Genomic DNA, 20,637 nt, shown 5'->3' with positions numbered 1-20,637 from the left:
GGGGGGAGCGTGCCTGGCATCGAGTGAGTGGGGAGAGCGTAGTTGACAGCAGTCGCTCGCCGGCTGGCTTCTCCTCCCCCCTCTCCCGGGGGCTCTCACAGCCTTTGGTGGCCCTGGCCTCCGGGATAAGCGTCCCGATGGTGCCAACAGGTCTGCTCTCCTTGCCCAGAGAAACTCTCCTCTCCGAAACTCCCCGGAGTGTGACTGACTTCCCCCAGGAACCCCGCCATCTCCACCCAGGAGGTCCCCAGCAGCGTTCCTGCTTCACCACGGCCCTCCCACGGGAAGCTCCCTCCACAGGAGCTTCCAGAACCTAGACCTGAGGCCAGCCCCGCCCCGGGCTGGCCCACGTCCATAGGCTCCCTCTGCTGCAGCCTGGGCTGCAGACCCCGCCGGCCTGGTTTCCACCCGGCCGAGCTCCTTCCCTCGGAGCCTGTGCACACACGGTTCCCTCTGGACCTGCACACTCGGGTGCAGCGGCTGCTTCTCGTTAGCTCTCGGTTTACGCTGTACCGTCACCTCCTCTGGGACTGCTTGCTTACTAGCACCTGGGGGTGGGCCAGGCGTCCTCGTGCACCAGCCTCTCAGCATCACCTGTGGGGGTCGGAGGGAAGCACCCCAAAGAGTCACGTGCTGCATGCAGTAAGTCCCCTGTGTACGCGGGCGGTGCCCTGGGATGATCCTGTCCCCTGGGCCGGGAGTGAGGCGCACGGCAGCCCTGGGCCCGAGCACGCAAGGCCGCGTGGGACTCCCTCCGCTGCTGCGCCGTGGGACTCCCTCCTCTGCCACGCGACGGCGAATCTCCACCGTCCTGGAGCCCTGCCGTCTCCCAGATGGCGCGCAGATCGTGGGGGCCGGCCCCCTGTCCTGGGCATCACTTGCACTGTGCGGCCCCACAGCACACCTGTCTCCCACCCAGCCTGCCCCCGGTCACGGCCCGGGGAAAGCGATTTCCCCACCCCCCCAACCCCCATCCTCCAGCCCAGGACAGAAAGGCAGTTGTGATAAATACATTTATTTCCCCAAAGTCCACCTGCCCATCCAGCCCCCCGTGGGTCCAGCGAGGGCAGGTTGGAGGGAGGCAGCCAGAGTGTGGACGGGACGTAGCACTGGAAGGTAGGAGCAGAGGGGGGCCGTCGGGGTCTCTGTCCGGGACGCCCCTCCCCCAGGAGCCAGGCCAGGGCTGCAGGCATGGGGGGGGGGTCTCAGTAGACCACCTCGTACACGGTGGCCTTCTTGTCACCCGAGCCTGTCACGATGTACTTGTTATTCCCGGAGATGTCACAGCTCAGCACGGAGGAGGATTCCTTGGACTAGGGACAGGGATGAGGGGAGGGAGAGAAGGGGGAGGTGAGGCGGGGCAGGTGGGAAGAGGCAGGTGCCTGTGGGGGTGGGGGGGTCCCTGCCCCCAAGAATGAGCCTTGTTTCACCCAGGGACCCTGCTGTCTCCACCCTGCAGTCGAGGCTGGGGCCAGGATGGGACGCGGGATGGGGCAGCCGGCAGGGGGGTTGGGACTCTGCCAGGGCGGGGGGCGATGACAGGAGAAGCAAGGTGACACATTGTTCCAGGGGGACCATCCACTGAAACTGGGCCTCAGGACAGGTGACGGCGCTCCTGGGAAGGGTAGGACCCCTGTTCTCTTGACACCAAGGAGATCTGAGGCCCTGCCCTCTCGAAGGACGCTCAGAGCGTGTGCACCAGGCACGAGGCCACACGGCACAGCGAGGGTGGCTCGCTAAGGCTCACCACGACGACCTACACCCATAAAGGGCCCAACGATGAGTTTTCAGGCTCTGCCAAAGGTCCAAATACGTCTCTAGCCAACAAGTCCAGAGGCCAAAATAATCTGCGTCACAGCATTCTCCCTCTGCTGTACTGCCCTTTACAAATGTAAAAAAAAAAAAGAAAAAAAAAATCGCCCCACGCGCACTAGGATGGCTACAAACAAAAAGGACACAATAACAAGTGTCAGTGAGGATGCAGAGACTCTGAACCCACGTGCACTGCTGGGGGGTGTGGAGAGTTTGTCCAGAGGTTACGCAGTTGTCAGCAATTCCACTCCAAGACAGCTGCCCCAGACATGAAAACGTGCCCACGGCAGCATGATTCACAGTCGCCCAAACGTGGAAGCAAACCAGGTGCCCGTCAAATGGTGAGTGGATAAGCACCATGCAGCCCATCTATACTCTAGAATCCCACCCAGCCCCGGGGAGGAAGGGGCCCCGACCCCTGCCCCCACATGGACGGACCCTGAGGACACCAGGCTCAGGGAGGGGACCCAGACCCAGAAGGACACCTCCTGCAGGACCCCACTCCCAGGAGGTCCCCAGAGGAGGCCTGTCCACACCCAGGACACGACCCAGCCCCAGGAAGGAAGGGGCCCAACACCTGCCCCCACGTGGACGGACCCCGAGGACACCAGGCTCAGGGAGGGGACCCAGACCCAGACGGACACCTCCCTCAGGACCCCACTCCCAGGAGGTCCCCAGAGGAGGCCTGTCCACAGAGACAGAGAGGAGGTGGTGGGAGCCAGGGCGGTGGGGGGGTCCGTGTGGGGAGATGGTTCTGGAGGTGGTGGTGGGGGTGGGTGCAGGGCGGGGTGAGTGTGCTTCGTGCCCTGAACTGCGCACTTAGAGTTGGTTACAATGGTGAATTTTATACGTATTTTAAAAGTTAAGAACACACAAAGAACCCAGGGTGCATGCAGATGTGGCGTGTGGCCAGTTTGCAGACCCTACTTTTGCAGCTTCCTGGCTGGGGTGGGGGGACTTGGGGGACACGGTGTACCCACCAACCACCTGGGGGCTCTGGGACACCTTGCCCTGCCCTGGGGGCTGCAGACTGCCGAGTACCTGGAAAATGCTGGCTCCGTAGGGCGTCCTCCAGGCGTTGAGCAGGTTGTCCTTCCCGGTGCTCACGAACCAGCGCCCTGGGGAGGGGAGGGCCGGGGGAGTTCCAGGAGGGAGGAAGCAAAGACAACCCAGGGCCGGCCTCTCCCTTTCTCTCGGACACCCCTGCTCTCAGGGCACCCCCAAGGGGCTCGGTCTGGCTTCGAGAAGGGGGAGCCCCCAGGAGAGGGCTGCCGGATAAAATCTGGGATGTCCAGTTACATTCGAGTCTCGGGAAAATCACAAATCACTTTTAGTACAGAGGCGCCTCGAGCATCGTCATTTATTCTTTGTAGTCTACGTGCTTGGGATACACTTACACTAAAAATCACTTGGCTTATTTTTTAGTGTAAGTATATCTCCTGAACACGTAGGCATTTACACAGCAGTGGCCTTTCCGTGTAAGTGTGTCCCGTGCAATACTTGGGAAAACCTCACACTAACGAGTGATCTGCTAAAATTCGAATCCCACCAGGCGTCCTGTGTCCTGCCGTGTGGGTTGCTGGTGCTGTGCTGTGTGTTGGCAGAGCCCGCCCCAGCGCCCCAGTGCCCCGCCCAGCCCGAGCACCCACCGCAGGAGGCGAATTTGAGGGCGAGCACACAGCTCTCGTGAAGGTGCAACTGATACTTCTCTGGCTTGCGGACATGCAGGACCTCCACGTTGCTGCTCTCCATACCCACCGCCAGCCAGTCCTGGTTGGGGCAGTGGCCCAGAGAGAAGATCTGGGGGTGCAGAGGGAAGAGGGGGCATCAGAACCCGCTTCCGATATTGGAGGATGCCCAGAGGGGGCGGAGGGGGGAGGTCCGGCGCCCTCCCGCCGCAGCCCCGCATGGAGAGGCAGCTGGCCCAGGGCCTGGAACACAGCAGGCAACTGCATGTCAAATCATTAATATTAATCAGAATTACACGGAACCCTGGGGCCTCACATCCATTATCCGCTCCGAACGCACAACAGCTCTGGGAGGCGGGTGGGCGGGCGTGAAGCCGGCCGAGGACAGCCGCCCCCCTTGAGCAGATGGTGGAAGGCAAGCTGAGGCCCCCCGCTCGCTCAAGGTCACGCAGCCGTGAAGGATCAGGTCCTCGGACTCCCAGCTCGGAACGCGCCCCACTTGCCCAACACCTTTTATTTGGATCTGCAGGGGCTCGGGGGCCTCATCACCCCATGCCCCAGCCGGAGCAGGCCCAGAGCAGAATGAGGCCTTGCTCTGCCCTAAACTTCTCACAATCTCACTGACGGGACACATGTGGAAAGAACCCTAAGTTGACAGCAGAGAGGAGACAAGAAGGTTTTACGTGTTCTCTCCTGGTCGCACAGAAACGTCCCTGTATAATAAAGACAGGTGGCCCAGCGGGATGGGAGATACTCACCACAGGGTCCCCAGAGAACAACCCATCTAAGTCTCGGGGGCAAGGGACCGGCTACCACATCCACCTGCACCCTGCCTTCCTTATCAAAGAGACTTTTAAGCTAAAGAGAAGGGAAGGTAGAACAGAAAAGGGTTTGGGAATCAGCTACCCCCAGGCTTCCAGGAAGAGGGCAAAACGGAGGTGGGTTCTGAAGGATGAGCAGGAGCTCACCAATTGGTGAAAGGAAGGGGGAAAGCGTGTCAGCTGGAGGGCACAGTAAGTGGAGCACTCTAGAGGTGTGGCCGGGCATGGTGTGTGTGAGACCAGAGTTTGGGGGTCTCAGATGTCAGGCCACGGAGCTCCCACCCTGTCCCGAGGCAGTGGGAGAGAGGACCTGGGTGACTGTGCCCAGCCCTGAGGAACCCCCCGATTCTGTCCAGCCCTGTCACTGCATCCTTCAGCCCAGACTCCCACAGCGCCCTCGACAGACCTCTGTGCAACTCCTGTGTCGACCTTTGCCTGTCTCTCCAGATCAGTGGCTCCCCTATGCTGAGTCCCAGAGGGGGGTGAAGGCGGTGGGGGGTAGGGGGTGGTCAGGAGCTCTCAGGAGGGTCAGGAGATCGAAGGCCGGGGGGAGGAGGAACAAAGGAATAAGGGGGTGGTGTGGCACAAGCATCTGGGAAAACAATCTGAGGGTCTTAGTGGGCTCACAGCTTCCTAGGAATCAGCTCCTCTGTGCTTCCCTGTAGCTGTCCTGGGAGAATTAAGGGGAAAGGCCTGTGGATTTGTCTTAAGGACAAACAGATGGACAGACATCAGGTATTTGAACCACTCGGCCTCTGGAAGTGAGTGCCTTGGGTGGAGAGGAGGGGCCTCCGGGTTCCAGAAACTTCTACGGCCCTCCCAGCAGACCCGCTGCAGCACCTGGGAGCTGAAGTCGTGCTGCTGCAGCTGGCGGCCCTCCCGCAGGTCCCAGCAGCGCACAGTGTTGTCCAGGCCCCCGGTCCAGAGCCGAGTGCCGTAGTCGGAGATGTCGATGCAGCTGGCGCCGTCGGTGTGGCCCTGGAACTGCCTGCGGGGAGAAGGGCCTGGGCGTCACTCCGGAGCTGCTTCTGCTCCAGTGCCCTCCCAGGCCACCCCCGGCACCCAAGCAGAGGGGTCAGGACCACCCACCTGACCATGGTCTGGTTTTGCAGGTCCCAGACCACGATGTTGCCGTCGCTGCAGCAGGAAAAGCAGACCTTGGCGTCGGGGCTGACCGCCAGGGCGTAGCAGGCGGGGGCGGAGGAGGTCAGCTCGGCCTTGATGCGCGGGGTGGGCGCCGCCAGGTCCCAGATGGACAGGGTGCTGGCCTCGCCGCCCACGATCAGGCTTCGGCCATCCGGCAGCAGCTTGCAGGAGCGAATGTAGTTGTCCCGGTTCTGGGACAGAAGAGAAGCGAGGGCGTGGGGCTGGCCCTCCCGCCCGGCCTCCGAGCGCCCCCGATCAGATCACCGTAGGCTGCGAGCCCCGCCCCCGCCGGACAAGCCCCGCCCCGCCTGACAAACCCCGCCCCCAGGGCGCCAGGCCCAGTCTCCATAGGCTGCGAGCCACGCCCTGCCGGACAAGCCCCGCCCATACTCTCCAAGCCCCGCCCCACCGGGCAAACCCCGCCCCCAAGGCACGAGGCCCAGTCTCCATAGGCTGTGAGCCCCGCCTTGCCGGACAGGCCCCGCCCCCACGGCCCCAGAGCTCCACCCTGCCGACCAGGCCCCGCCCCTCACCGAACAAGCCCCGCCCCGCCCCGCCCGGCGGCGGGCCCCGCCCTCACCAGGCAGTCCAGCTGCGCCACGGGGGTCTTGGCGCCCGGCTGCCCCACGTCCCACACTTTGACGCAGCCCTTGCCGCCCGTGTACACGTGCTGCGTGGAGCCGCTGATGGTGACCGCGCAGACCACCTCGCCGTGCGCCAGCGTGTGCAGCTGCCGCGCGTGCCGTGGGATGCCCGCGCCCACCAGCGCGTCCGAGGGGAAGGGCACCGGCTGCATCTGCCCGTCGGCAGATACGTGGAAGGAGTAGGCCCTGGACAGGAGGAGGACCGTGACCGCGGGGAGGGTCGGCCCTGGAGGTGGCACCGTCGTCCCCCCCGCCCCGGGTGCCCCCACGCCCTCGGGGAAGGAACCCCGTGATCACAGGCGACCCAACAGCGTGGTGCTAAAGGCCTAGCCCGGTGCCCGGTGCGCGAGCCCTGGGAGATGCCTGGAGAGCTCCCGAGAACGGGGCCCAGGGGTGCCACCAGCCACGGGCGGCCAGTTCAGCCTAAATACATTTACAACTCCGGTTCCTCAGTGGCCAAAGCCACAGGTGGCTGATGGCAATCAGCCTGGACAGCTGTAGGTACAGAACGTTCCGCCACGGCAGGAAGTTCCTGGGTACTTGGGGCCGGGGCCAGTCTGTGCGCTGCAGGGCCTGCAGCAGGATGGCTGGCCCCAACCCACGGGAGGCCGGATGTGGGCGTGGCAACCCAAAATATCACCAGACAGGCCAAACGTCCTGGGGTGGGGGTGGGGAAGGCAAAACCCCCCTCCCGGCGCCCCTCCATTGAAAAGCAATGGTCTACATCTTGCTTGTTACATAACCCCTCTCTCCAGAGCCCCTCAAAGAGACCTTCTGGAAAGGCAGCCGGGAACCCCAGCCCCCCGCCCCACAAGGTAAGCACCTGACAGGAGGCCGGGAGCCCCGAGCCAATACTCACGGCTTTCCGCCAGGGATAGTGGGCAGGGAGGAGGTGATGGACGACCCTCGGAGATGCGGGTGACACTCAAATGCCATCTGCCAAAATGCCAGAGGGGGCGTCACAGGGCAGGGGACTGAAGGCCACCTCTGCCCTCCCCCAGGCTACCTGCCGTGTTTCTGTTTATCAGAGGATCCCTCACCGGTTCACCAGCCCCTCCCCAGGAGGAGCCCTGTCCTCCACCCATACTGCAGATAGGAGAGCAGAGGCTCCCGCCAAAGTCTCCCTGCCCAGGGAACCTAGAACCCCAGAGTTGGCAACCTCTGGCCCCCTGCTTCTTTTTGTAAATAAAGTTTTATTAGCACACAGCCACACCCACTCATTTATATGTTGTCTGTGGAGGCTCTGAGCTGTGAAGGCAGAAGCGAGTAGCTGCGACCTGTGACACAGACAACCCGGTCTCCAAAGTCAAAACTATTTACTGTCTGGCTTCTTGCGGAAAATACTTGCTGAGCTCCGTTCTACAACATCCCTCCCAGGTGCCACCCAGCCTGGGGGCCGGGATGTCCCCAACGACGGCATTTTCTTCCCTCTGGAGGCATCCTGGTCCACTTCAGCCATCTGTCCCCATACTGTCCTCTGGGGCCCACAGGGGTCTGCCCCCTGCGCCCCAGCTCACAGGTCTCATGCCCCATTCCTCCCACTCCTCCTGAGACCCCACTTCTCGTCCTCTCCCCGGCCTAGTCCTTCGTCCGCAGTCTGCTGGAATCATTAGTCCCTGAAAACAGGACTAGCAATGGCACGCCCTCTGCCAGGGGTCTGAAGGGGACCCTCAGCCCTGGGGCGGGGGCTCTCTGCTCCCAACAGTGCAGCACACTCACTGTTGTTTCTTTGTATTCAGCTTGTGGGCCCCTGGGACCCTTGGATCACCCTCCCACATGCATATGTACTTGCCAAGCAGGGGTTCCCGTCCTTTTCCCTATTTCCTTGTCTCTCCTTATGTGATTGGTTTCTCCTCCCGGCCCCCTGCCCCCCGCATCCTGCCGATAGCACCTGGTGCCCCCACACCGAGCACTCACCATGGGGGACCGTCCATACACTACAGAGCCGCTGACCTGGGGGGACAGGTGGAGGCTGACGTAGGAGCTGGGCACAGAGAGGTCCCCGTTAAGGGCGCTGTGGGAGCTCAGGCTGAAGGATGTGGTGAACGGACTGGACAGTGTCAGGGGGCTCCTCAGGGCTGAGTACGAAGGGACAAAGACAGGTCTTCAGACACCCCCGGACCCAGACCCGGCCTTCCACGGCCTTGACCGCTCACTGGGGGTGGCTGTGCCCTGGTCCAGGCTCCACCACACTGTGTCATATTTCCAGATGTTTGAGAATCTTTCCCTCTGGCTTTCCTTCCTCAGTTGCTGAGCTCCTACTCACCCTTCAAAACCCTGGGCCGATGTCCAGCAACATCATCAAGCTTCCCCACCCCCACCCCCGCCCATTTTGCTTCCCTCTGTCTATGCTAGCCCGGGTCACACATGCCTGGGAGCTCCTCAAGGGCAGGTCCCAGGGCTGATTCTTTCTGGGGCCCCAGAACCAGCCAGGGCCAGGCCACAGGACAGAAACGGAAAACACCGTCACCCCCACGTCAACGATGGGGAATCTGAGGCTCAGGAAGTTTGAGTCGCTCGCCCAGAGTCGGGGCTGATGAGTACCCGAGGCTGGCCTCAAACCCCAGGCCGTCTGACCCCAAGGCCTCTCGGCCCGTGCACTAGGGCCAAAGCTCGTGAGTAAACCAGTGCCTCTCTGGGCCTCGGCCTCCCCACCTGTCAAGCCAAGACCCTGAGGAGACCGAGGTCCAGAGTGAGGCAGCACTGGGCTCAGAGTCCCGGAAAGGGCCAAGGCCAGGCCAGGGCCAGATTCTGGCCTCCCTCCTCCCCCACCCCTAGCATCTTCTAGAACCCCCCAGAGAAGAGACCTGGTCTGGCGGGCCCCAGCCCACGCTCACCAACACTGTCGGTGCAAGGTGCTGGCTTGGCAGCAAGCTGGCGGAGGTGACTGGCTGAGCTGGGCCCGGGGGTGGACGCATCCTGGGGCGGGGAGGAGTCGCAGGACTTGGGGGCGGGGGTGCTGGCAGGAAGGTCGTTCTGGGGAGAAAGGTCAGGACTGAACACCCCTGTGCCCCGCACCTTGCTGCCCACACTCTGGTGAGAAACCAGGTGGGAGGAAGGAGCAGGTGTATGCGAGCTAGGCTGGGGCTCACGGGATGTGCCTGCGTGCCACGGAGCGCCCCGCTAGTGCCCCTCTGCCGTGTCAGGGACACGCGAGGGTCCGCACACTGGGAGCGGCAGGCGGGCGCCTGGGCAGGAAGGGGCACAGCACCCGCCCACAGGGGTACAGCGGGCGCAGGGAGGGGCACTCACACCTGCTGCCAGAACCGTGCACGCGTATGATAAGGCATGCAGTGCGTTACACGGCTAGGGGTTACAGGGTCACTAGTGCGGGTGTAGACTGGCCTTGAGCAAGGGGCACACCTGCAGGGAGAGGGCACACTGCGACAGAAGGGGGCAGGGTGTGGGGCGGGAGAGCACAGGGTGTGCTCCTGGATGGAGGACGGGGACCCAGGACAGAGGACCCGCACCGGGGGAGGAGGACAGGGACCCAGGACGAGGGACTGGCACCCAGTAGGGGCCCGCCCGCCCTGCTTCTGGGGAGCAGTGTCTCTCAGGGAGGGGGGGACACCTGAGCAGGGGGGAAGCGGACCTGGGGAGGAGCTCCTCGCCCTGTCCTCCTGCTGAGGGTCCCCGACCGCCAGGAACCTTGCCGACCTCGCGCCCATCCTCGCCTCCCCAAGCCCGCCTCGCTGCCCCAAGCCCAGGCGCCCACGAGGGCCGTGGGTGGGGACCACGTGGACAGGGAGGCCGCGGGCGCCCCTCCCCCTCGGCCTCCTGGAGTGGAGGAGGTCACAGAAGATGCCACGTGAGCCCCAGCCTCTGCGTCGCCATAGCAACCTGCTGGGAGGGGAGGCCTAGAAACCGGCGCCTCTCCCTCTCCGCCTCTCCCTCTCCCTCTCCCTCTCCCGGTAAGTGGGTAAGTGCCGGGCTGGGCCTCGGGAAGATTTGGGGGAGGGGGCGGGACAGATGGAGCCCCGCGTGGGTGCCGGGGCGCTTCCTACGCGGAGAAAGTTGTTCCCATAGTAATCCTCCTGCCCGGACCTCAGGTGGGGCTGCTGCGCCTCCAGCGCCTCTCAGGGGCCGGAACACTTGCAGGGCGGGAGTCAGCCCTGGGCCCGGATTCTATGGTCACTGGGCTTATTTCCGGGGCTCCCTACTTAAGCAAGCAACCGTCTCCCCAGAAGATGGAGAACGTGTATGTATTTGGTGTGTGTTTAGGCCCGACGGAGCCAGTCCGCTCGGGAGAAGTACTTGGGCAAAGTCGAGGCGGATTTTAGGAGGGTGACAAATAACCACGAAGGACAAGCCTCTGGACACCCAGGCCGGGCCGGTTTCCGCCCCCCTCCACATCTCAGGTGTCAGCATCTGTTTCCAGGTCCCCAGGATGCACGAAGTGAGTTTCCAGGCCTCCCCCACTCCTTACCAGGACAAGCTCCTTGGCTCGGGGGAGTGGCGAGCCGAGGCTTGAGGCCAAGGAGGCTGGACTGTCCACGAGGTCCCGACGGGCAGGGACGCAGATGGGGGCCTTTCCACACGGGGTGCTGGCAGGGCTGGGGGGCTCCGACGGCTGGTCCTGGGTTTGAGGAGGTGAGGTTAAGTGGAGAGGAAGCGGGTAAAGAGGGCGAGCCCATTCCTGTACCCCCCCAGACCCCGTCCCACCCTCCAGGCTGGGCCCCTGCAATCCACCCCGTCTGATGGGATTGAGGGTACCTGCACCATAAGCACACATGGCAACGTCTACGTCAGGGCTTGCTTTTGGTGTCCCCCCCTGACTGGGGGGCCAGTGAGGCCAGGGAGGGGGCACAGCACCCCACCACACAGCGAGGGCGCTTGAAGCCACTGCCCGCCCCCCAGGGTTCTCAGGGCCTGTGCTATGGAGGGGAGGTTGTCCCGGGCTGTCCCCTCATCCCAGCCACCCTGAACCGAGAGGAGGCCAGGACGCCCCCTTCCCTCCACGCCCAACACTCTGCCAAACCTGCCACTCGCTGTGCCCAGACCTCTGGGCCCTGCAGTCAGAGGCTGGACCCCGACTCACCTCGTCCACCACCAGGTTGTAGTCACTCTTGTCTTCGTCACTCTCCTGGGGGGGGACACAGAGGAGAGGGAGAGAGCTTACTGTGGCCGTGCCCCTGCCTCCACATCCCCTTATTCATCCCCAGGAGTGGGGGCGGACACAGGGCCAGCCCCGGTCTGATCAGGGCTCTGGAGGCTCCAGAGGCCCCTGTACTTGGTTCGGAAAAAAGGCTGCCATTTGCTCAGGTCCAGGGGGGCGTTGGGGAGGGGGCAGGAGTCCCTTATGGAGAAAAGTGAGGGGGGTGGAGCTGCATGCCCACGACGTGCTGTGGGGCCCTCCCCAGGTCTCAGTTTCCCCGCTCTGTGCAGTGCGGGGAGAACCATAGCCTTGGCCCTTCCTCAGGCTCCTGGCCTTCAGCTTGCCCCCTCCAGGCAGCCCTCCGAGCTTGCCCGAGAGGAATTTTCTCCTGACGCCTGCCCCTACATCAGTTCTCCTTCCTTGTGCGGCTCCCCCACGGCCCTTGGGGGAAACAGCGTTGTCCAGGGCTGCCCCGTGTCAAGTAGAAAGGCCAGGAAGACCGAAGGTACAGCCTGAAGCCCACGTCTTCCCAGCAGGAGGGGCTTCTCTGACACCCCCCCCACCGACCCCCAATTATCTTCTTTAAAAACCAAAGGAGTTGCTGACGTGTATAGAACAAACTGTTCCGATTCTTAAAGAGCAAAGGCATCTGTGAGAAACAGAGGAGGACCTGCGGGCTCTGGGGCTGCCAGGCAAGCGGGACCAGGGTGAGGCTGGCCCTGCGGATGCAACAAGTGCTCCCCCCGCAGGTACAGCCCCAGCCTCCACTGAGGTGGGGGGGCCAGAGGTAGAGACTACAGGTGCGGGGCTCATACAGTGAGGGAGGGGTCCCGGCCCTGGAGGGGGCGGGGGGCCAGGGCCAGCCTCCTGCAGGACAGAGCATTCTGGGCCTCCTAGAGGGGCAGGGGAAGGGGAGTCACAGAGGGCTGCACGGGCCGGAACAAAATCCAGGAGGGGGGGCACCCGCTGCCTGGTCCAGGGGCTTCAGACACAAGAGCAACTAGAGCTGGGCCCGGCCCGCAGGGGTCTTCTGATTGCCCTGCGCTCCGTGGGCAAAGGGGAGCTATGGAAGGCCCTGGAGTGAGAGAGTCACGGCCAGAGCTCGGCTCTGGTCGGCTCTGAACAGCAGGGCTGGGGGCCTGCCCCAGTCTTCTGCTTGCCCCCCACTTACATAAGGTCCTGACAGATCTTTGTCCTCAGCGCGCTGCTTCCCGCTGCCGGCCGGGCCACCGGGCCGCTCCTCTTCCACCACACTCTCAGGGGGTGAGGGGGATGCGCTCTGCAGAGAGACAGGGCCAGATGGGACAGAGGGTCAGAGCCCCGAGGCCCCAGACCCTATCCTGGCACAGCCAAGCCCGAGGGTCCCCAACACTGTTATTGGGATCTGGGCCTCAAGTTTCCCATCTGGGAAATGGGACCTTCCGAGGGCAGAGTCAATGCTCAGTTCTTGACCCCCCACAGCAAGCTTGTGGGGGGAGGTGATGGTTAATCCCATTATACAGACAGGGAAACTGAGCCCAAGGGAAGGCAGGGCTGTGCCGTGAAGGAGGGGCTGAGACAGGACTCAAAGCCAGCCCACAGGCGCCAACGGTCTGGCCTTCGAAGGTCAAAGCCTGGGTCAGCTGCATCCCCCTCCCGCAGCATCAACCTGCCTGTGGGCCTCAGGCAGTCGGCTCCTTCCCTGGCACTCAGTCTCCCCATCTGTATGACCCTGGGGTCCTAGGATCGAGTCCCACATCGGGCTCCCCGCAGGGAGCCTGCTTCTCCCACTGCCTGTGTCTCTGCCTCTCTCTGTGTCTCTCGTGAATACATAGATAAAATCTTTTTTTTTTTTTAGGATTTTTTTTAACATTTTTTTTAATTTTTATTTATTTATGATAGTTACACACACACAGAGAGAGAGAGAGAGAGAGAGACGCAGAGACACAGGCAGAGGGAGAAGCAGGCTCCATGCACCGGGAGCCCGACGTGGGATTTGATCCCGGGTCTCCAGGATCGCGCCCTGGGCCAAAGGCAGGCGCCAAACCGCTGCGCCACCCAGGGATCCCAGATAAAATCTTTTAAAAAAGAAAAACAATTTAGAAATAATAAAAATTACACACAGGGCTACAGAGCAGCTCTGATAGATAACATCAGCTGGATGACGGACGGTTGATGAACGGAAGGGGGGGTGGAGGCTACTCCTTGCACGTTCACTTATTCAATTGCAGAAAGAAGCTCAAGGTGGCAAACTTTTGATAAAAAGAAGTCTAGCCTTAGGGGCACCTCCCACAGCAAAAGGCTCCAGGAGCTGCCCGGGGTCTTGCTCTGAGGACCCCATCAGCTCAGAACCCCCGGCTCCAGCCACCCGCGAGTACAAAGCGAATGTCACCCGAGTTCCTGGGCGCCCTGCAACTTACCCTGCTTGGGGCTCTGTCCACTGGCAGGATGCAGGGGAGGCGAAGAGAGAGGGGAGACAAGGTGAGGGTTCCGTAGCTCGTGGTGCCAGGGGCGCACCCCTCTGGAGTTTATAGGGCCCCCTTCCCAGCTCAGAACCTCCCTCCTCTTTCCTACACCCGCGTCCTCCCCTGAACATTGAGACAGGTGTCCAGAGACGGGCAGTAGCTCGCCCAAGAACACACAGCGGCTGGGAGGAAAGCTGACCCCAAGCCCGGCGGGCCCGGTCACTCGCTCCCTGGCGCTTCAGGGAGTCTGGTGCTCTGGACAGCCTGGCCTGCCACTCCCCCTCCGCACCCGGGATCCCCTGCCCAACGCCACCCTTGGGACCCACTCACCTCTGGGTCCCTCGGCCTCCCCACCTGCCCGGTCTTCCTTGGCGGCCGCAGCCAGCTGAGCCTGCGCGGCCAGAGCTCCGGACAGGGCCAGCAGCCCCGTGGCACTGCTGCCCACCAGGCCAGCAGGGCGAGGGGTGAGGGGTACAGGGGGGGCATGGTGGGACAGCGGCTGGAGCTGCTGCTGCTGGAGAGAGGACGGGTGGGCCAGGGCCGGGCCGCAGCCCAGCAGTGCCCCTGGCCCGAGAGGCAGCAGAGACCGGCACCGGGTGTGGGCAGAGGGGGGCGCCCCGAGGCTCCGGGGAGGCCAGAGCCCCCTCCAGCCGCCCACCTGGAACCCCCAGCCTTAGCACCTCCAGGGTGCCCAGGACCGGGGGTGGGGTCTCCCCGGGACAGGGTAGGGGTGGGGAGGACTCACCCCAATGAGGCTGTTCAGCTCCCCCACGGTCACCTGCTTGGCCCGCTCCACGGCCTGTAGCACCTGTTGTTGATGCTGGGAGGCGGGGGTACCGGGAGGGGGTGCTCAGGCTCCCTGTCTGCTGGCAGCCCCCATCCACCCCCGGAGTGTCCTCCGAGGCCCCAGCTCCCCCCCATCCTTGTCCCCAGCGCTCCCTGGGGCGGGGGGGAAACAGCAGCAGGTCACAAAGTAGAAATTGTTGTCCCTAGTAGCCCGAGGGTCTCTGCCCTGCCACCTTCTTCCTGCCTCTCCTTGCCTCAAGCAATGACGACACGTCCTCTGTCCCCACTGTCGGAAAGCCACAGGCCGCAGGTGGCTACTGAGCACTTGAGATGCGGCCCGTGCAAGTGACGAAGGAACCGTTTCACTTAATCTCATTTAATACAAATTTAAGTAGAAACATAATGTAATACGTTCAAATAGAAACATAGATGAATGTACGTGTGTGACCGCACACGGCTGTGGATCCACACATCCGCGTGTAAGCATGTCTAGGCCGAGGGTTGGCCCACTTTTTCTGTAAAGGGTCGCAGAGTAAATATTTTCAGTTCTCTGTGGCACCTTCTCTCTCCGTGTCCTGCCATGCAGACCATGTGCCTGAACGGGCTTGCCGGTGTCCCCATAAAACCTTATTTATAAAGCAGGCAGAGGGTGGGGTGTGGACCCCGACCACACCATCCCCTGACCCCTGGGCTAGAATGGACTTGCTGGGGCACCTGTGTGTGTTGCTGTTCACTTCCTAGTCCGTTTACCATCTTTCTTCCCGTGTTGCTCTTGTCACCGCGGCCACTCGGTCCCCACCCTCTGCTCCAGACACCATCTCTACAGTCTCACGCCAGCCAGGATATCCCTCCTTCCCGAGCTTCCAGAAAATCTCAGATTTGGTGGGGTCCCATCCGAGGTGAGCATCTACCCCTGTTTTTGTTCGCTGTCACAACGGGGGGCGGGGGGCTCCATCTACCCACCCTGCAGGGGGACCTGCCCTGGTGTCTCTTGTGGATGGAATGCTCCAGAAAGGAAGCAGGGACAGCTGCTGCAAAGGTCCTCAGGCTGGCAGGCCCTTGGAGAATTCTTACAAGGGCTAACTTTTTTTTTTCCTTTTAAAGATTTTATTTAAATATTTAGAGGGAGGAGGATCCCTGGTGGCTCAGCGGTAGAGCGTCTGCCTTTGGCCCAGGACGTGATCCTGGAGTCCCGGGATCAAGTCCGACGTCGAGCTCCTTGCATGGAGCCTGCTTCTCCCTCTGCCTGTGTCTCTGCCTCTTTCTCTCTCTCTGTCTCTGTGTGTGTGTGTGTGTGTGTGTGTGTGTCCCTCATGAATAAATAAAAAAAATCTTAAAAAGAAAAAATATTTAGAGGGAGGAGAAGCAGACACTCCACTGAGCCGGGAGCCTGATGTGGCACTTGATCGCAGGACCCTGGCATCATGACCCAAGCCGAAAGCAGACGCCTAACTGCTACCTGAGCCACCCAGGCACCCCACCCCGCTTTTTTTTTAAGTTTCAGTGAGGTGCTCACACTGCTTATTATGTCATCTGCCCCGGTTCTACCTTTTTAAAATTATTATTGTGGTTACAGATACCTACGAGTCACCATCTTAACAGTCTCTAAGTGCACAGCTCAGCGGCACGAAGCACACTCACATCGTCGTGCACCCACCCCCACATTCCATCTCTAGAACCTTCCATCTCCCCACACGGAGACTCCCCATCTCCTCCCTCAGCCCCTGGCTCCCACCACCATCTCGTCTCTGTCTCTGTGCACGACGAGACTCCTCTAGGGACCTCCCGGGAATGGAGCTGGACGGTATTTGCCCTTTCGTGACTAGCCAGCTGCACTGAGCACACATAGGGCTAACTCTTCCTGGGTGCTTGCTTAGCACCCAGTATCGCCCTGGCGTGTATCAGCTTGTCTAAACATGACCACAAAGGCACAGACAAGGCAAGCAGCCAAGGGCACAGAGCCAGGACTCGGACCCAGGCGGCCTGGTGGCCGGGCCGGAGCCCCCACTCCTCGCCCTCAGCCTCCACCTCCGTCCATCCCTGAAGCCCCTGCCCGGTCCCCCCTCCCCGGCCCCCCGGCGGAACCAGTCCCCCCTCTCCCAGTCATCCAGCTCCCCGTCTGCCCCCACAGGCCCACTCACCTCCTGGGTCAGGAAGGGGATAATCTGAGCACAGATACCACTGAGGCGCTTCACAATCTCGGCCTGGCAGGAAACAATAGGGAGGAGGCTTGGGGGGGGACCCTCACTCCAGACATAATAAGCCTTGGCAAAGCCCGGGAGGTAAGGGGCCGTCACCAGCAGGTGCAAAGGGGGCGACGCTGAAGCCAGAGAGGCAAGGCTCGGGGGCGGAAGGCGGGCTGCGGAGGACGCGGCCTGCAGAGCTGATGCCCAGGGCCGCCGGGAGCCGGAAGGCCGGGACGGATACAGACACAATCAACAGATTCCCAGGAAGCAGCCACCCAGACGCCCAACTCAGATGGGCACTGAGGGGCTGTGGGGTCATCGCAAACAAAGCAGTGGCCATCCCAGGCCGTGTCTGGGGGGCACAGGCTCCCTCTGCGACCTGGGCCACTGCCAGGCCGAGATCCCAGTGCACCACGCTCAGGGGGAAGGGCTTTGTGGTGTTGGGCTAATAAAAAGAAACATATATCTTGTCTTTGTCCCACATCCTGGTACAGAGGAGCCCCTAAAACTCTCAGAATTTCCCAGTGATGGGGGCGGGGAGCATCTTGCTGTTCTCAACACCTGAGTATGTTAGAGGGATGGAGGTCGAGATAATCAGCAACGGCGATGATGTAACCAATTGGGTCTGTGCAATGAAACCTCCCTAAAAATCCTGACGGAGTTGGTGGGGAGCCTCGGGTGGGTGACCAGGTGGGTGACCGTATGGAGGTGCTGGGAGGGTGGCGCACCCGGGCAGGGCATGGAAGCTCTGCGCCCCCGCCCCATGCCTCGCCCCGCGCCTCTCTTCCATCTGGCTGTTCCTGAATCCGATCCTATAGGATAAGCGGGTAATCTAACAAGCCAACTGTTTCCCTGAGTTCTGGGGACTGTTTGGGCAAATTATTGAACCTGAGGTGGGGATTACGGGAACCCTCAACTTATATATAGCTGAACGGTCAGACGCTTGGGCCAGAGACCCAGACTTTTGCTTGGCATCTGCAACAGGGGCAGCCTGGTGGGGCCGAGCCCCGCACCTGTGAGGTCTGAGCTAATTCCAGGCAGAGTGTCAGAATCAAGCTGAATCTCAGGACATCTGCTGGTGTCGTAGCTGGAGAATCGGCTGGTATGTGGGGAAACCCACACGTTTGGGCGCAGAAGTACAGGGAGTGGAGGGGAGGCTGTGGTTTTACAAGCAGGTGTCTTCGGGGACAGGATCTGAGCCAGGGGAGCCCTGAGAGGCTGAACAGAGGGAAAGCTGCATGGGGGCAGGGGGAGAGGGGCAGGTATGGCATATCCAGGTGTGTGCAGGGTCAGGCTATGCTTCGCCTCTGCCGGGGTTAGAGGGGTGCTGTGTGCCTCGTGCATCTGGGCAGGGCTTGAGTTCCCACTGGGAGGGTGGGGGCCGGGCCCTAGCACCTGCCTGCCCCCTCCCACCCCCTAAGATGGTCTATTTCATGAACCCCCAGGACCACGCCCTACTCCAGCCAGGTCAGCCCCCGCCCGCCGCGGCCCACACCAGAGCCAGCAGAGCCCACGCATACCCAGAAAAGCACACCAGGGCGGGCACCCTGAGGCAGCCCACACTCTTAGCCCACTCCCCCTCCTCTTCCCACCCACCCGGAAGGAGTGTTGTTTTAGGCTCCACCCCCCCCACCCCTACCCTGTTCTGATAGTCTCAGGGACAGAACCTAAGACCCCATCAACCTCACAATCTTTTGGGGTCCCTCATCTATCAGAGAACCTTGAGGTCAGTGTCAGGTCCTTGGGGTTAATTTTTTTTTCTTTTTTTAAGTAGGCTTGGTACCCAGCGTGGAACCCAACACAGATGGGGCTTGCACTCACGCCTCTGAGATCAAGACCTGAGCTGAGATCAAGAGTCGGATGCTTAACCGACTGAGCCACCTGGGCACCCCGTCTCGGGGTTAATCTTGAACAACTGGAGTCAATTTGAGACCCTTCTGGTCTGAGAACCTTGCATCACACTCAGAAGCTGATGAGAGTCTCGGACCCTCAGGGCACTAGGGCCAATCTTACATCCTTTAAAGCATCAACAGCAGCTTGGGGTCCAGCTCAGATCATCAGGATCCATCCTCCAAACATGAGACTCTCTGGCCTGAAAGGGACCTCCCTGGGCCAGAAGTCACCTCCACTGCCTGCCCGACCTGGCTGCAGCCTCTGCCACAAGCCCTCCTTGACAGGGACACCTGGCTCCTGCCCACTTCTCGCCTCTCTGCTGGACCCTGTCTCCAGAAGTTCAGAACTGTTTTCCTTCTGTGAGGCTGAAATCTGGCCCCCTGGTCCCAGAGATTTCAGGATAAGACCCGGACTGCCTGAGCGCTGGGTCTCTCTCACAGCTTCCAGACCCTCACCCTTCCTCCTGAACACCCCGAGCCCCAACAGTTACCTGTTTATGCATTTCGATGTTGAGCCCGTAGGACATCTCATAATACTGCAAAGGAAGAGCCAGTTGGGAATGTCTACTGTGCCAGTTGGTGCCCAGCCTTGAGCTGGGTGATGCTGGGGCTTCCGGGGAGCCCCCAGGCTGGGGGAATCACAGCAGGGCACAGAGCCTCCCCCCAAGCCCAGAGGGGAAGACCAGAGGAGCAAGCAGGGAGGGTGGCAGGAGGAGGTGCCCAGAGACCCCGGCCCCTCAGAGATGCCCATCAGGAGAGGGGACATCCTTGCCTCATTATTTGTAGGATGGCCAGGAATCCCAACCAGCCCCCTTTACAAGACGGAAAATGAGGCCCGGAGGGGCAGGGTGAGCGGGGAGTCAAACCCCCAGCGCTTTCAGTCACAGCGGAGCCCCCTCCCCACTGCCCGCAGCTCCTGGCACCCGAAGCCCCTCACCATGACATAATGTCGTTGCATTTCTGTCTTCTCACTGGCCAGCTTCTCACACTCCAGCTTGAGGCTGGGAAGGAGAGGAGCATGGGGATCCCACTCTGCGCCCTGCCTCTACTCCCACCGCGCCCCACCCGGCACAGGACGCAGAGATACCCGGTCTGGGCCAGTTTCCAAAGTGATGGCTTTGGCTCCGTCCCCTGTCCCCACTTCCTGCTCGCCGCCCCACCTCCGTCCAGTCCCTTCCCGCCCCTTCTCAGGCTCCAAGCGCCCCAGTGCTGAGCGTCCCCGGCCACCTCACCTGCGCTTCCACCTGGAAGCCCTCCCTCGGCCCTGCAGGGGGGGCTCCCTCCTCCCGGCACCCTGGAGGCCCCGCCCCCGCCTGGCTGCGCCCGGGGGCCCCCAGCGGGCCCGTCCCCCCCCCCCGGGGGGCTCCCAGGTGAGCTCCCAGGTGAGCTCCCAGGTGAGCTCCCGGCTCCCCCGGGGCGCGGCGCCCCCGCCCCCCTCACCTGTGGTACTGAGCCTGAAGAAACTGGAATTCCTCTTTGATGCGGTCGCAGATCTCCAAGATCGAGAACTTGAAGGGCTGGCCGGACTGGAGCGGGGTCTGCGGGCGGGGGCGCGGCGGGGTCTGAGCTCCGGGCGCCCGCGCCCCCCGCCCCCGCGCGGCCCGGGCCCCCACTCACCGGGTGCCTCCCCTGGGGGTACATCCTGGCGATGCGGAGGCCCCCGCGCCGCCGGAGCCCGACGATCCCGGGGGGGCGGCGGCGGGGCCGGGGGCGCCCGGAGGCAGCAGGAGGGGCGCGGCGGCGCGGGGCCGGGACCCGGAGCGCCCGCGCCCCCCCGAGCGCGCGGGGCGGGGGCGGGGCGGGGGCGCGGGCGCGGGGCGGGCGCGAAGGTCGCGCGAGCCGCGGCCCGGTGTCGGCGGAGGCGCGGGCGGCGGGCCCCGCGCGGAGCCGCCTCCCTCCGGCGGGGCTCGGCCGGGAGCCGCGGGCAGAGCCGCCTTAAGGTGGCGCCGCCGCCCCCCGGCCCGCCCACCCGCCCGCCCGCCGCGCCCCCCGCGCCTCGGGCCCGCGCCCCGGGACCCCGCCCCCGCCCCGCCCCCGGCCGGGCCCCGTGGGGAAACTGAGGCCCGCGCCCAGTGCCCCGCCGACGCCGCCCGCTCCCTCCCCGGAGGAGAGACGTGCAGGGA

At 62.7% G+C, this 20,637-nt stretch overlaps 1 protein-coding gene and 2 long non-coding RNA genes across 9 annotated transcripts; 2 read left to right on the top strand and 1 right to left on the bottom strand.

Annotated features, from left to right (window-relative positions):
* Positions 1-999: 999 nt before the first annotated feature.
* Positions 1,000-20,244, bottom strand: TLE2 (TLE family member 2, transcriptional corepressor). Of its 6 annotated transcripts, none has more exons than XM_038567856.1 (20): positions 20,132-20,244; positions 19,955-20,052; positions 19,452-19,515; positions 19,006-19,050; positions 16,578-16,640; positions 14,396-14,470; positions 13,981-14,164; positions 13,606-13,625; positions 12,378-12,485; positions 11,150-11,194; positions 10,538-10,687; positions 8,949-9,087; positions 8,029-8,189; positions 6,971-7,047; positions 6,048-6,297; positions 5,411-5,658; positions 5,162-5,309; positions 3,462-3,612; positions 2,854-2,930; positions 1,000-1,313 (listed from the first exon to the last, which is right to left on the bottom strand). In XM_038567856.1, the coding sequence occupies exons 1-20, from the start codon at positions 20,153-20,155 to the stop codon at positions 1,206-1,208; spliced, it is 2,235 nt and encodes a 744-aa protein (XP_038423784.1). In that variant the 5' UTR covers positions 20,156-20,244; the 3' UTR covers positions 1,000-1,205. The 6 variants fall into 6 exon arrangements, with proteins under 6 accessions (XP_038423784.1, XP_038423785.1, XP_038423786.1 ...); XM_038567857.1 differs by having other exon boundaries at positions 13,981-14,161; XM_038567858.1 differs by lacking the exon at positions 1,000-1,313 and adding an exon at positions 1,354-1,881 and having other exon boundaries at positions 8,065-8,189.
* LOC111091402 lies at positions 9,884-12,022 on the top strand. Of its 2 annotated transcripts, none has more exons than XR_005375230.1 (3): positions 9,884-10,022; positions 10,333-10,507; positions 11,546-12,022. It is a non-coding gene; the product is annotated as an uncharacterized LOC111091402 (long non-coding RNA). The 2 variants fall into 2 exon arrangements; XR_005375229.1 differs by having other exon boundaries at positions 9,885-10,030.
* LOC119864784 lies at positions 13,423-16,502 on the top strand. The gene is made up of 3 exons (XR_005375232.1): positions 13,423-13,666; positions 15,248-15,335; positions 16,013-16,502. It is a non-coding gene; the product is annotated as an uncharacterized LOC119864784 (long non-coding RNA).
* Positions 20,245-20,637: the final 393 nt, after the last annotated feature.

This window comes from Canis lupus, chromosome 20, assembly GCF_011100685.1.
Source record: "Canis lupus familiaris isolate Mischka breed German Shepherd chromosome 20, alternate assembly UU_Cfam_GSD_1.0, whole genome shotgun sequence".
Taxonomy (NCBI): Eukaryota; Metazoa; Chordata; class Mammalia; order Carnivora; family Canidae; genus Canis; species Canis lupus.
Note: the sequence above shows the minus strand (reverse complement) of the source record. Positions and strands in the feature narration are given on the sequence as shown.

Excerpts from the sequence above, each read along its gene's own strand:
- TLE2 (XM_038567854.1), bottom strand. The coding sequence starts at position 20,155 with ATGTACCCCCAGGGGAGGCACCCG. Across the intron at positions 10,688-11,149 it reads ACAACCTGGTGGTGGACGAG|GACCAGCCGTCGGAGCCCCC; the intron begins GTGAGTCGGGGT and ends CCTCAAACCCAG. Across the intron at positions 7,048-8,028 it reads TGTATGGACGGTCCCCCATG|ATGGCATTTGAGTGTCACCC; the intron begins GTGAGTGCTCGG and ends GCATTTTGGCAG.